This window comes from Sceloporus occidentalis, unplaced genomic scaffold (genome assembly GCF_023333645.1).
Source record: "Sceloporus occidentalis isolate IW3139 unplaced genomic scaffold, rSceOcc1.0.p SCAF_9, whole genome shotgun sequence".
Lineage (NCBI taxonomy): Eukaryota > Metazoa > Chordata > Lepidosauria > Squamata > Phrynosomatidae > Sceloporus > Sceloporus occidentalis.
The window spans coordinates 2,258,068-2,272,458 of NW_028316989.1; the positions used below are offsets into that span (position 1 = coordinate 2,258,068).

Sequence of the window (14,391 nt, forward strand, 5' to 3'; positions counted from 1 at the left end):
CTTCCTTCCTTTTCTTTCTCTCTTGTTTTCCTTTCTTCTCTCTCTCTTTCCTTTCTTTCTCTTTCTTCTTTCTCTTTCCTCTCTTTCCCCTTCCTGCCTTCCTTTGGCATCAGGAAACACAGCAACCCCCCCCAAAAAAAGATGAGGGAGCCCCTTTCTAACCCCTTTCCCCCCAAAACTGTACCCCCTTTTTTGCAAGGAAAGCACCAATCCAGCAAACAGGAGGCAGAAAGCAAGGGCTGGGGAGAGACAAAAGGGTCTGTGCCAACAAGGCTGGTGCTCTCTCCCCCCCCCCAGGACCCCTGGCCATGCCACCATCCGGATTAAGACCCCCACTCTCCCCCAGACCCCCATAAGGCCCCGATCCCCCCTTCTTTCTTTCCTTCCTTACCTCTTTCTTTCTTTCTTTCTTTCTTTCTTTCTCCTTCCTCTGGCTCCGAATGGCAAAACAAATCTCCCAAATCAGAGTAAGATCCCGAAAGGAAAGCCTGGAAGAAGGTGGGAAAAGGGGCAGAGAAGGGCCAAAGGGGACCCTAAAGGTCACCAAGACTGACCCACCCAAAAACAGGGGTTTGCCCCAGGCAAGGTGTTGGGTCTCAATGGGAATAGAGGGAAGGAAGGAGGATAAAGCAGCTGCTTCTGCTACTAGGGCTGGAGCTGCTCTCTCAATCTCTCTGGGAAAGGGGGAGTTTCTCTCCTCCTCCTTCTCCTCCTCTTCTTCTTCCCTCCCTTCTTCCTTCCCTCTTTCTTTCATTCTCCTCCTTCCTTCCTTGACGTCAGGAGCCTGGGGTGGGAGTTTGGGGGAGAAAAGCAAGCAAAGAAGGGGATGGATGGGGAGGGAAGACCCCCAACTCAACCCTCTTCAGGGGCCTGATCCACCACTAGCCCCCCAAAGGGCCCCACTAGCCCCCCATTTCCAAAAGAGCATTATTCCCCCCCCTTTTTTTTCCTAGTTGGTGCATTGATGGTGGGGAAAGAGGAAGGGGCTGGAGGTGCAACTCCTTCTTGGGGCACCGAAATGTTTATTTATTTAATTGTTATTATTATTAATATTGCTATTCGTTCTTTCTGCAGGTCCAGCTCTTCGCAACCAAACAAAAGGCTTTTTGCTCCGCATTGGAAGAAGGCATTGCAAGCGCTGCCCTCTGCTGGACAGAGTGGGAACAGCAGAAATCACCTCTTTGTAGAAATACTATTTCTAGGAATAGAGATATGCTTCACTTTCTCTATTATGGCATGCAGAACATATTATGGGAAAAGCAGGCTTGGGCACAAAAAGAGAAGGAGGAGATAAAATGGGAAGGAGGAATATCAGCAATCTAAGGTTTGCAGACAACACTGTTTGCAGAAAGCATCACAGATTTAGGTCCAAAACACACAGCAGAAATAATCCAGTTTGAGACTGCTTTAACTGAGCAAGGAAGAAAGTGCAAAGGCAGGCTTACAGTTGAACATAAAGAAAACGAAAATAATACCCACAGAGAATGTACACAAATAATGTGTAGGTAATGAAGAACTAGAAGTTGTAAAAGAGTTCTCATGCTTAGGATCAAACATTGATAGCAACTGGGACTGCAGTCAAGAAATCATAGGAAGACTAAGAATGGGAAGGGCAGCCATGAAAGAACTAGGAAAGATGCTAAAATGCAAAGACATGCAACTGAGCATGAAAGTTAGACTCACACAAGCCATCGCATTCCCTATTGCTATGTATGGATGTGAGAGCTGGAAAGTTTAGAAAGAAGATAGGAAGAAAAGCCATTGATTGGAGATGTGGGGCTGGAGGAAGGTACTGAGGATCCCATAGAAAGCCAAAAAGACAATCAAATGGGTCCCTGAACAGATCATGCCAGACATAGATTTGTATGGGTTTTTCAGGCTATGTGGCCATGTTCTAGGAGATGGCCACTTAGCCCAAAAAGCCCACAAAAATCTATGGACCGGCCATGAAAGCCTTCGATTTCACAAGCCAGAAATCTCCCTGGAAGCCAAGATGATAAAGTTGAGGCTGTTGTACTTTGGTCACATCATGAGAAGACGCAGCTCATTGGAAAAGACAATAATGGGAGGAAAGACGGAGAGATGGAGAAAGAGAGGAAGACCCCATGCTAGATGGATGGACTCTTGCCAAGAAATCCCAAATGATAGATCTTGGGGTCACCATAAGCTGGAAACAAGTGGAAGGCACACAACAACAGCACTCTCCTCCTTTCTCCTGGCAGACAGTTTACCATTTATTACCTGCAACAACCAGCTTATTATCTGCTACAAGTGCTGGGGGTTCTCTGTTCTCTTATGCCATAATAGCCTGCTACCTGAGCCTTTCCATTGCAGAGATGCTGGTGTCTGCGCCTGAGATGTCTGACCCAAAAGCCATGGAGCTACTCCTCCTCCCAATAAACTAAGAATATGTGTCTCTGTCACAATGGGGGATTGCATTTGGATAGATTTGGATTGCATTTGGATTTTCCTTGCCAAACAAACATCTGAACCCAGACGTTATAAGACAATGCAATCCCAAAAAACGATGAACTCTGGTTTACTGGAGAGGAGTCTGCAGAGAGGAGAGTCTGCAAAGGCAGACTTCTTGTCTCAGGGTAACAACCTTAGGTTTAAGACGCTAAGCGTCCAGATTACACACACAAAGAAACAACCCTGTTTCTTTCCCTTCAAGGCCAACCAAGGTACTGTAAGGTCAACTTTTGTGGTCTGCTCCATCAGACGCATGGAGTGTTATCCACAATTCAGATATATGTGGCGTAAGCATTCTTCAGCTGGAATTGCAGACAGTTGAGGACAAAAAAGTCAGGATACAAGAGAGCCATTCCTATAGGAATTTTGTTGTTGTTAACTGTCCTTGAGTTGACTTCAAGTCATGGCAACCCTCTAGATGAGACATCTCCAAGTGGTCCTCAACCTCTCTGCAGGTCCAGGTCCCTGTCCTCCTTGATCAAATCTAACCATTAGTTATGGCATCCCTGTAGATGAGACATCTCCAAGTGGTCCTCAATCTTTCCTGTGGCCTTCCTCTCTCTTTCTACTGCCTTCCGCCTTTCCAAGCATCATTGCCTTTTCTAATGATTCATTTTCCCTTATGATGTGTCCAAAGTACAACAGTCTCAGTTTGATCATCTTGGCGATCAACAACTGTGTGAACAACAACTATATATTTCTATTTCTATATATTCCAAATATATTCCAAAGGGGTGTGTGTGTGTGTTCTAATATTTCCCTTCTTAGGGCTGCCTTCTTTTTGAACCATGAAAAAGGATGCCACAGGCAGAGAAGTCACCTGCAAAGCCAACAGCATCATTGCCTCTCGGTGCTGAGCAAGCCTCACCTGTTGAACATCTGCCACTAAAGATGCAGGAACTCTGCCAGAAGGAGAGAGACGGCGAGATAAAAAGTGATGCTGACCTTAATCCACCCTTGTTCTCCTTCTGCTTGCCTTGATTTCTTGGACCGCTGTGTAGCCTGGAAGCTCACATCTGCAGTCAGCACAGGGCCTGCCCTGGAGCAACGACGAAAGCCCCGAGGGTACTATAGCTTCCCTTGGTCAGACTGGGCTTTTTTCTTCATCCTACATCCCCGCTGGCAGCTTTTTCTTAAGGGGTGCCCCTTTTTTGTTCCCCGCTTTGCCTGCATCAGACAGGAGGTAGACTAAAGAGACAGAGAGAAGCCGTGGGTAGCTGAAACTTGCTTTAGCAATTTTGCTGCTCTTAGGCTGGGGCAAAAAAGTAAAGGATTCCCTCTCTCAGTGATGTTGGGTTGGGGGTGACCCAGCATACCATGATAAGAGAATAAATTGCAGCAGCTGGTGGGAAGAAGGAATAACTCAAGGCACCGTTTGTCTTCCTGCTCCAAAAAGGCCGGCAAGAATTTATGTTGCCTAGTGCCTCCTGTCAGAGAAATCAGGGCAAGGGCTACGTCGGTGCCGCATTGAATTAAAGCCAGAGAGCAATGTCCAGAGGAGGCAAGAGAGAGAGAGACACACAGATACTGCAACATCAGCTCATCTCACAACCACAGGCCCCTTATGCCCAAAGGGCTCTGGAAGTGGGCATTCAGTGCGGTTCGCCATCACATCGCCAATCTCAATTTGGTCAGGGCATGACTTGAAGGAAGCCCTTGCCCAGGTATCAAAGTGCTACTATTGCATGAAAAAGACCCCTACGTAGGAGCCGAGTTTGGAAACATTGTGGGCTACAAGCTCCCAGGATCCCCATGGCTGCAGCATTCTGGAAGCATGTTGTCTCAAAATTAACATTTCCAAGTTGTCCATAGGATTATGCCTTATACTTGGTCTGAATGCTGTTGGCAATCCCAACTATAACACCCAGGTCCTATTCAGATGTTGTTTTTTAGCACAACTATCTGAATAATCGCACTCACACATTTGGGCTTTGGTGTTCACACTAATTTTTTTATTGGAACCATGTCTCTGCAAGTTTTGTTGCTTGGTCAAATGTGTTGGCACTCGAATAAAGTTGGAGCCAATAAGGCAAAATCCTGTCTAGGGCATCAAGGAGTTGCAGGCCAAAATATCGGGGGGGGGGGGGGGGGGGGCGGCAAAGATTTTTCCTTCTTGCCCTAAAGTGTTACGTCTGCGACATTTGTGCATCCATGCTCAATACATTCATATACAACTGAGCATGTGCAAGCATAATGGTATCCTCATGCACATCTCTGTTTCTGCAACCTAGATGTTCTGTATTTGAATAAAATTATGTAACCACTCCCATGGAGGATCTTACACACATGAAAGATGTCGGATATAATGTAATACAATATAAATCCTTAACCCTGCTAGATGGGAGGGAAGCAGCCAGGATCTATCCATCCCACTGTTTCCTTTTCTCCTTGCACCTTCCTTTTGCTTTGGAAGGGAAATCAATCCTTCAGGCCTACATCTGTTGCACGCCCACCTTTTCTGATGAGCAAAGCAAACATTTTGCATCCCTGGCCTCCCCCAAAGATCACAAAACAGGAACTCATTCATCACAGACATTGTTGGACCGTTTGGAGAATTTCGAGGCTCCCACTCCCACCCTCATTCGCAGCTTATGTGCCTCCATCTGGTGCCTGGCGAAATCCTCTTCTAAACCATCTCTCCTCATCATCAACCCACATTGCATGGTTGCCAGATTGGAAAACCAGGCCTGCTCTTGCGCCTTTTAAGCGCCATCCCTGCACCCTTGCAGAGATTCAGCCTGGGAAGTTTCCTGCTCCATTGTTTACCACCGTGGGAGGGAAAATATTTGTACTATCACACCTGCGGGTGGCAATAAAATGGTAGGGAGCGCCTGTTTAGTTTTCCAATAAGCCCTGTGTCCTTTTCCAGGAAACTATTCTTTTCCCCATTCCCTGTTTTTCCAGCTAACCATCCCTAAATAGGCAGAACTGAGCTTGGTCAGTCTTCATTGGTCTGATACCCTCCCTGCTTTTTCTACCAGGTTATTTTGTACTTCAGCAAACTACAGGCTGTATTTCAAAGGAAGGACTTGACAAAACCACCTCTGGATATTCCTTGCCTAAGAAAACTCTATGAAATTTATGCAGCTGCCGTAAGTTGACAAGTGACTTGAAGGCATGTGTGTGTGTGTGTTGACAAACACACACAAACCAAAAGGCTCCGTTAGTTCATACCAGATTGAGCCTCCCTTATTCGAAATGCATGGGAGCAGAGGTATTTGGCGTTTCACAATGTCAGTGGGGCACTGAGTCCATTCCATGTTTTGCATTGCCGCAAGGAATGCCATTTAGGAATAGGATTAATCACTCTTGAGAGCTCCCACTTAAAGGTTGTATTAAAACCTGGAATGGATTCACTGCCCTGCAGGAATGGAAGCCACCAGATACAACTGCATGAGCATCATCCCTGCCCAAGGCTTGCAAACCAAGCTGTGAAGTTGGGCAAAGAAATTGGCAATCCCATCAAGTGATGAAATGTAGTTTTCACCGGAGCCCTCTTGGCTCCTGTCTCCGAGTTCTTTGGAAGACTTGGCATGATTTATGTCTTCTGCTCAGCATGCAAGAACAGGGCTGAGGGGTGGGATGAAATCAATAATCCCCAAAGTGGAGAAAATGTGACCTTTCTTCTTGGAGAGAAGGCGGAGGGAAATACAGTGGCTCTAAATCAGAAATCCAGGCTCACCTTTGCTCACCTCCAGGCAGATGATGGGCACAGGCGAAAGGAAGGGCAGCTCTGGTGGAATAGAAAAACGTGCTGCTATTTTCCCTCTCTCTGTGTGATACTTGCCGGAGGCCTGGAGCCGCTCAGGTTCGTCACCATCGCCACTCGTGGCTCCTTTTTCTAAAAGGTAATTTGCAGTCCCACCTGGAGCCCGTGGGCCGCCTCTCCCTGGAAGGAGCTGCTGACCCTTGTTTGGCAAGGGCTACAATTAACTTCGCCCCGGAGTGGCTGCAAACCTGCAATTGGAAGGAGCCCTTGGGTAGGCGCACACCTGAGCCAGGACAAGGGCAAAGGAGGTGGTTTGCAAGCGCCTTCATTACCAGCCAGCTGAATCATTCCTGGTTGCTGTGATGCCGTGCAGCATGAGGCAGCATGAGGCAGATGGAGAGGTGGGCATGGAGCAAGAGCTATATGCACCCCACAGCCTATGCTGCAATCTCTAAGAGAGAAGGGGAAATTGTGCAGTTCTCCAAGTGTGGTTGGATTGCACATTAGATAGCTCCCGGCCATGTACAACACACACCTAACACTCAAGCATACTCTGCAACTGTCCTGATAAAGATGTCCCAGGTTCTCTTTCATGGGCATCTTTGGGGGGGGGGGGTGCGGTGACTAGACCACACCTGGGGACACCCTAAAGCATTTTTATTTTATTTTGGCACCATTACTCTCCAAACACCTGCCTTTCGGCACAACTCACGAGAAACCCATAAACTGTGACCCAGAAATTATGATTTTGGGTTCCCTTGTGGCATCTGTGGTTTTGCAAGAATCAAATGCATAACTGGCAAAATTATTACAGAAATAAAGAAATAAAGACAGAAAGAGCCCCATTCTAACAATGCTGTATTGTTCGCTTCCCTCTTATCCTCCCATTTCTTCAGACAATGGACAAGTCTACACCATAAACTGAAACTGGTTTAACAACCGCTGCCTCCCAAGCCTCAGGACCCTGTCGACTGTGTATTTTCTTGGAAGAAATTGCTCAGGATTTTCCAGTTAATGTGCTCAACGCCTCCAGCAAAATTATAATCCCCAGGTTCCTTTGGGGGATAAGCAATGAATGTTACTCTGGTATAAAGCCAAATGGTTTAGACTTTATAAATCTAAACTAGGATAAAACTGGACTAGCGCAACTAGGATAGTTAAGTTTATGCAGTGATGAAATTTCCAATATGCAAAGAATCCTGATGGTAAAGAACCTTTTAACCGAAGCTGCAATCCAATACTGCACCACAGTTTTATGGTGCTACTATTCCACTTTTACTGCTATAACTATGGCATTCTGGAGTTTGTAGTTTAGTGAGGCCTAAGAGCTCTCTAGTTGAGAATTCTAAGTGTTCTTTCCTAAACTACAAATCCCAGGATTCCACAGGAGGCAGCCATAGCAGTAAAAACAGAACAATGGTGCTATAACAGTGTGGGTTGTGGTGCAATGGTTTGAGCATTGGACTACGACTCTGGAAGACCAGGATTCGAATCCAGGCTCAGCCATGTAAACCCAATGGGTGACTTTGGGCAAGTCACATTCTCTCAGCCTCAGAGGAAGGCAATGGCAAATCCCAATCTGTTGAAACCTACCAAGAAAACCTCATGATCGGTTCGCCTTTGGGTCGCCATAAGTTGGAAACAACTTGAAGGCACAAAACAACAACAAAGGTGCCACAAGCAAGAAACTCAAGCTGTATTTGGAAAGGATGGCAAGAGGAGGGAAGTTTTTCCTCCATGAAAAATGTGTGCATGAGGAAGGAGAGCCTTTATGGCACAAAAAAGGCAGAGGTTGCAGCTGTCCATGGAGAAGGCCAGGAGCCGCACCCAGCTGGAGCAACAGATGGGCCCCAACAATTATTCGGGGTGTGTGTCATTTGCACAGAACAGAGAGCCAAGTTGGAACAAACCGGCTTTGGAAATCCACATTTATTTGTGGACAGGAATCTTTTTTAAAAGGGTCTGCCTTAACATATGGCTGACGCTCCACCGATTCTCGCTCTGTGTCATGGAATCCACTGTGTGAATATCCACCGAGAAAGATCCTGCCCACTTCCCATCTGTAGCTTTCCTTTCTCTGCTCCAGATTCAGAGTCTAAAGTTAGCTTCCTGTGAACTGTGTCAATGGACTTTTTGCAGACAAATTGCAAATCAGAAAGTCCAATGCTTTGAATTCTTCTTCAGCCATGAAGCCCAGCCTATTTCCTGGGGTTGCAGAGAGAGTTAGAACCCAGGGATTCCCAAGCTCTGGCCTTCCAGATGTTTTGGACTTCAGCTCCCAAAAGCCTCAGCCATTTTGGCCATTGGGTTGGGATTCTGGGAACTGACGTTCAAAACATCAGGAAAGTCAGAGTTTGGGAATCAGTGGCTGAGATTGTGGATCAGGAAACCTATAGAAAACTTCCACTACACAAGGTCTCCCCTCTCACTTCCCCCAAGTATTCAATGGGACTTGAGCATCCACGGATTTTGGTACCCACAGATGGTCCTGGAACCAAATCCCAGCAGATACCAAGGGCCCACTGTACAATCAAATGCATATGCACATGGCTGCACAAGGCCCCTTGATGCACAATGAACATCCTCACACAACAGCATTGCACATGCAACTTCTGCAACCTTGAACTGAATGCAGACATTCTCTATTGGAGAAAAATGCCCAGCTGTGTCCATAGGGAATTTATGCATCCTTAAGACACATATGCATAAATTCCCTATGGAGACCAAGGTTTGAATCCTCATGAAACCCACTGGGTGACCTTCAGCAAGTCACACACACTCAGCTTCAGAGGATGGCAATGGCAAAGCCCCTCTGAACAAAGTGCAAAGAAAACCCCATGACAGGTCACCATACATTGGAAATGTCTTGAAGACACACAGTACCAATGAAAGACACCAACAAGACAATGATCTAAGGTTGCGGACATCCATCGAACTATTAAACCCAAAGTTTAAAATCTCTCCACTGGGGTGAGAACAGTTCCTCGTCTGAAGTCACTTTGGAAATATATGGTTGCGACTGGGGACATTGTGGCTCACGGCTCATGCTTTTAACCACCCTGCTACCTTCTGGAGAAAGAAGGGCTTTTCTATATCCCCCCAACCTTGGCATCAGCCATTGGCATACAGGTAGTTTGGAAGCCCCCAGCTCTGTATCTAAAGATAGGTGATCTCTAACTATCTATCTGTTTGTTCTTCCAGAGTATCTCAACAAGTAAACAGGAATTGTCAGGTGCTTTCCAGAGTAGAAAAAGTGCCATTATTTTTTTTTTTGCCGTAATGCCCTTTGGTCACAAAACTGTCTGCGCCTCTTTGTTGCTAACAGAAATGGCTATTGTTAACAACCCACTCTCAGCAAAAGCAAAGTACACTTTTGTGCTAAAGGAAGCTGTGCTTTCGCATGTCTTCTTTGCAATAATATATCATTCAAAGGTGCGCGCATGCATGTGTGTCTTGTTCGTACTTGTGTGACAATTACACCCCATTCTGGGTTTTCCCAGTGATGTTGAAAATGGGGCCCTGGTTTCGTTTGCCGGTTCATCGCTTTCCCTCTTCCGGTTTGCTGTGGCACCAGAGCTCTCTGACAGGGAAGGCTAAATGGCTCACAAAAGCATAAATCCCAGGATCCCATGGCGTTGCCACGGAAGTTACAGTGGTGTCAAACTGGATTATTTCTGCAGTGCGGAGGCAACTTAAGTATACTTAACAAAGTAGCGGAGCTAAGGTATTGGTTCTTCTTGTTCCAGCATCCACTCTCTTTTGTCCCAAGACCACAAAGGGTGAGAACTTTAAAGCTTGCAAGGTGAGGACGTCAATTCCCATGCATCAAACAGTGGTGCCCAGAGAAAGGAGCAGTGCTTCTCGCAGCCTGGCACTGAAAAACCAGGCTGCTTGATTTCATGATCTGTAGAGAAACCTCAGTGCTGTTGTTGCTCTTGCAAGGAGAAGGGCCCCCACCTGCTGCAGTGTGGTTTTTCTGGATGTGACAAATGTGCAAGGAGATCATTTGTCACCGAACCAGGATGGCCAAGTGGTCTCCCCCTGCCTTCTTGCAGCTGCCCTGGAGTCCTGGTGGAAAGTGCCTGGGGCCAGAACTGGGTCTGTCAGCAGTCTTTCTGCTCGTGGGCAAAATGTATTGCTCATTAAATCCAATGGTTGCTACAGCCGGTGGGCCAAAAGCATCATCTTTTTGTTGCACACGTGTACAGGGTGCATTGCACCATCCACATGCACCATCCGGAGATGCACAGTGAGAATTTGAGAAAACACCCGGAGAAGAGGGATGGAGGAGTCCAGATTGCTTTGCAGGGACCTTTCAGACCAGATGGTGAGGTAGGTTAGTCTGAGAAAGAGGAAAAACCCCAAAGTGAAAACTTGGGGGGGGGGGAGAGACTTGGTATCAAATATCCTGGGTTAAATGGTTTTTTTGCCAGCCCGCCCCCCAAAAAAAAGTGCATTGAATGCATTCAGGACACATATGAACAACAAGGATTTGACCCGGATTCATCTTGGATTATTTTCATAGTGTGAATGGGGCCGAAGAAAGGCCTTCTCTGTAACCTACTTTTTGTTAGCAGCAACCCACTTGAATATTTAAAAGGCAAATAATGGATATCCTAGCCTGGTTGGAGAAGGGATGTCTATCTCACTTGCCTTAGGGGCCTTTTTATCAGCCTGTTGCCACCTGAGCCCCTTGTCCATCCCCCAGAATGCTCCAACGCAGGCAGAGAACCACGGTGGGAGGTTGCTGTTGCTGCAAGCAAGTAAGCCAAGTATTAGCCCCAATTACAGCTCGTTCTTTGCAATCCTGCAGCGTCCAAAACAAAAGTCAGAGATCAGGAGAAGAGGCAGCTAATCCCATAACTGGATCACCCTGAGTGCTGGGTTCATGCCTCGCCAAGCCAGCTGCAGTGGAAGCTGAGCCGGTTCAGATGTCAGCAGAGCAGCCAACTCGCTCTGGGATTTTAGCCCTTCAATTTTAAAGCACCTGGCTGGTTGCTTGCCTTAAAGTTGCTTCTGGTTTGTTGTGGTCAACTACGATCAAGTCCGCTCCTAGCCAGGGTGGCCAGATGTCCTCACTGAAAAGGAGGACAAGGTGCCGCAAAATATAGGGCTGTCAAAAGAAAAACAAGAGGACATGGCCAAATCAAAGCTCAAGACACTCATCATAGGACTTTTTCATGCAGAGGAATGTATGACCGTCCTGAAAGAAGAAGAAAGGGAGCGGGGGCAATCCGAAAATGCAAGAAATTACATAGTAGTTTATCACACGCCCAGATGAACACAGCGTCCATCCGAAAGAGAAAGCAGTGCGAATGTGAATGAAATCATTGCATTTGTACATACCCATCGGCTTCTTAATTTTGAATTAGCGTGTTTGCTCATGCGCAGGGAGGACAGGATGCCATGGCCGACAGTAATCCCATGGCTGTATTATGCATTTCATACTAACGCAAATGCGAATTGACTGTGAATTCGCAGTGGAAAAGGATAGACTCCTCAGACTGATTATATTCCTTCCTCTGATCTTCACTTCTCTTTCACCTGTGTCTAAACTTGCTCTGGGTTTGATTTTTCTGCACACAAGTGACCCTACGCTGAACATATCATGCATTGGGTTTTCATGCCATGATTTTGCTGGATGCCTCCTAGCAGCCCAAGCCAGCATAACCAATAACAAAGAATGCTGGGCGTTACAGTTCAGCAACACCCAAAGAGCTACACAATTTCCACCCCAATTCAATCCAGCCCCAACCAAAGTAGCCTCATGGAATCAATGGAACTTGCATAAGGGTGAACTTACCATGTTCCAGTGGAATCAACAGGCCTGCTTTGAACAGGGGTGGGATTCAGCTGACCTCCCAGATATGTCTGGACTGCAATTCCCATCAGCAAGAGTCAGCAGTGATTCCCAAACTCTGGCTTTCCAGGTGTTTGACATTAGCTCCCAGAAACCATTGGCCAGACCATTGGCCAAGATGGCTGAGGCGTCTGAGAAATAAAATCCAAAACACCTGGAGGACCAGAGTTTGGGAATCACTGCTGCAGAAGACCTCCCCGCTCCCATCCAGATATAAACCCAAACTCAAGCCCTGATGTGCTAAGATTTTTCTGATTGAACCTGTGCTTTTCTGCAGCATTAATGTGAACAATATTAGCTCTGACCTCCCTCCTCAAGGGGAAGAATGCCTTGGATTTCCACAGCTGGCCATCTCTAGACTGACCCAGCTCCATGGGGATGCAACATCTGGATTCCTCCAGCCCTTTCTCCTGGTCTCTCCAGTGAAGCTAAGTCTTGTGCGTGTTTTAAGAGTGGCTTTCTGCACCCTTGAACCGGGGCCATCTCTATGCAGTTGAGCACTTACAGTTACAACCTCAGGGAACAGTCAGGAAGAGAGAAATAAAATCCATTAAAAATGACATTTATTTTGGCCTCCTCGGTGCAGGGCGGGGTGCCTGTTCCTTCCCTGAGTGTTTGCTTTGAAAGCAGGCTTCTTAAAGGCACAAGGTTGTCTAAATAAATAGCAAATAGTGTTGGCTTAGCCCCTGCGAGAACTTTGTTCTTTTATGAACAAAAACAAAGGGGTTGGCAAACCCCAAGATAAAATGGCCAAATGGCAACGCAGGGGAGGGAGGAGAGAAGGGGGTGGGAAAGTAGGAATAGGAGGACTAGGATTAGGGGAATGATAACGGAGCCCAAGCGCTCCTCATCTGGCTCCATCATCACATTTTGCTGGACTGCATGGTTCTCCTCCTCGATCCCCTCTGGCAAAGAAATCCTCTTGGGCTCCTTCAGATATTTTTATTCTGGCTCTATGAAAAAACAACAAGGAGACAGTTAAGATCTCACAGACTCTTGTGGACGGCTGGGAGGCAACTCAGCAAGCCATACACTCTTGCATGCAACATTCAATCCCAGCAAAACGCCCCCTGAGCATGTGCAAAGTTATAAAGGACGCGAATCAAGCTAAACTACAAATCTAACTGTTAAAAGCAAGAGAAACAAACAAGGGCAGGGGAACTGCAGCTTTCAACTTGGCTGTTTGTGGTTTTGTTACTGTAAATATATCTACTCCGGTCTTGCTAGTAAAACCTTAACCAGTATCTTAAAAGAGAATCTCTCCAAAGAAAATAGAAACATCTTAACATGGTATCATATTTAAAATGAACTTTTAAAAGAAAGTATAAGCCTCAGTGTAACAGGACACTTCTTACTTAAAAACCTAAGATCCGTGCAGATCCCAGTTTTGTTTCCATTCTTTTTTAAAGTCAGCGAACAATTTTTCATATATTAATGTAGTAAATTTATCAATTTCTACAAATGCATATAATTTTTACAATCGGGCTTCTTGAGATGGAATCATTGTCTCTTTCCATAGATCATTCTTGCAGCAGTTGTCATATACTGTACAACTCTTCCATGCTTCCTCTCCAGGAATAGTTCTGGTTTCACTAATAACCTATGTTTTTACCTTCTTTTATGCTGTATCCTTCTTTTACTCTGCACTGAAGACCAGGTTTATCCAGATGATTTTCAAATCGTGAATTTTAAACGATGATGTTTAAATGTGGATTGTTTCAATATGTGTACATCTTATTTGTCCTTTTAAACCGATGTGTCTTTTAACTCATGCGTTTTAAGTGACATTCTCTGTCTGTCGACTGTTGGTCCATGCCTTGATCCACAGGGAGAGGCAGCTAAGATTATTATTATTATTATTATTATTATTATTATTAGTGCTCAGTTTCTCCCCTTTGCAGAAAAGGTATCCAAGCATCCAGTTCTGCCTCCTCAGTGCAAAAAGTGATGCTGAACCCCCAAAATTCTCCAGCTGTGGCCAATTGGATTAAAAGAGAACAGAGCCCCCAGATCAGGAAGAGCAGTCAACTCATTAAATCCAGGTTACTAATCAACTGGGCAAATATGAGTTCTGGGTCCCCTTGATTTAAGCCACTCTAATGGACCTCATTTCCTGTCCCTCCATACCTCCAGGTCTTTCTAAGTCTTTCCTATGATTTCAGACCATATTTGCAGGAAAAGAAAATCCCATCAGCATGCATTTATGGGTGAGTCAGTTCTTGAGTAATAGGAAGCGGAGAGTAACAGAAGGAGTGTTTATCTTTTTCTCCCCCATCCTGTTTGCATTAAAGGATGTTCACTTCAGCCTCTTTTATAAATCAAACACTGGAGTGATGGAATGGCATTGCTG

The 14,391-nt window shown here is 45.9% G+C and overlaps 2 protein-coding genes across 2 annotated transcripts in view; both read right to left on the reverse strand.

Annotated features, from left to right (window-relative positions):
* Positions 1-690, reverse strand: part of SEMA4C (semaphorin 4C) — a 66,666-nt gene extending 65,976 nt beyond the window's left edge. The window contains exon 1 of the mRNA XM_089537653.1: positions 392-690. The gene's annotated coding sequence lies outside the window, so the exon portion shown is untranslated. The remainder of the gene's footprint in view (positions 1-391) is intronic.
* Positions 691-12,612: 11,922 nt separating this feature from the next.
* FAM178B (family with sequence similarity 178 member B) overlaps positions 12,613-14,391 on the reverse strand; it is a 120,135-nt gene continuing 118,356 nt past the window's right edge. The window contains exon 17 of the mRNA XM_089537701.1: positions 12,613-12,994. Within this exon, the coding sequence (XP_089393827.1) occupies positions 12,984-12,994 (11 nt within the window). The 3' untranslated portion in view covers positions 12,613-12,983. The remainder of the gene's footprint in view (positions 12,995-14,391) is intronic.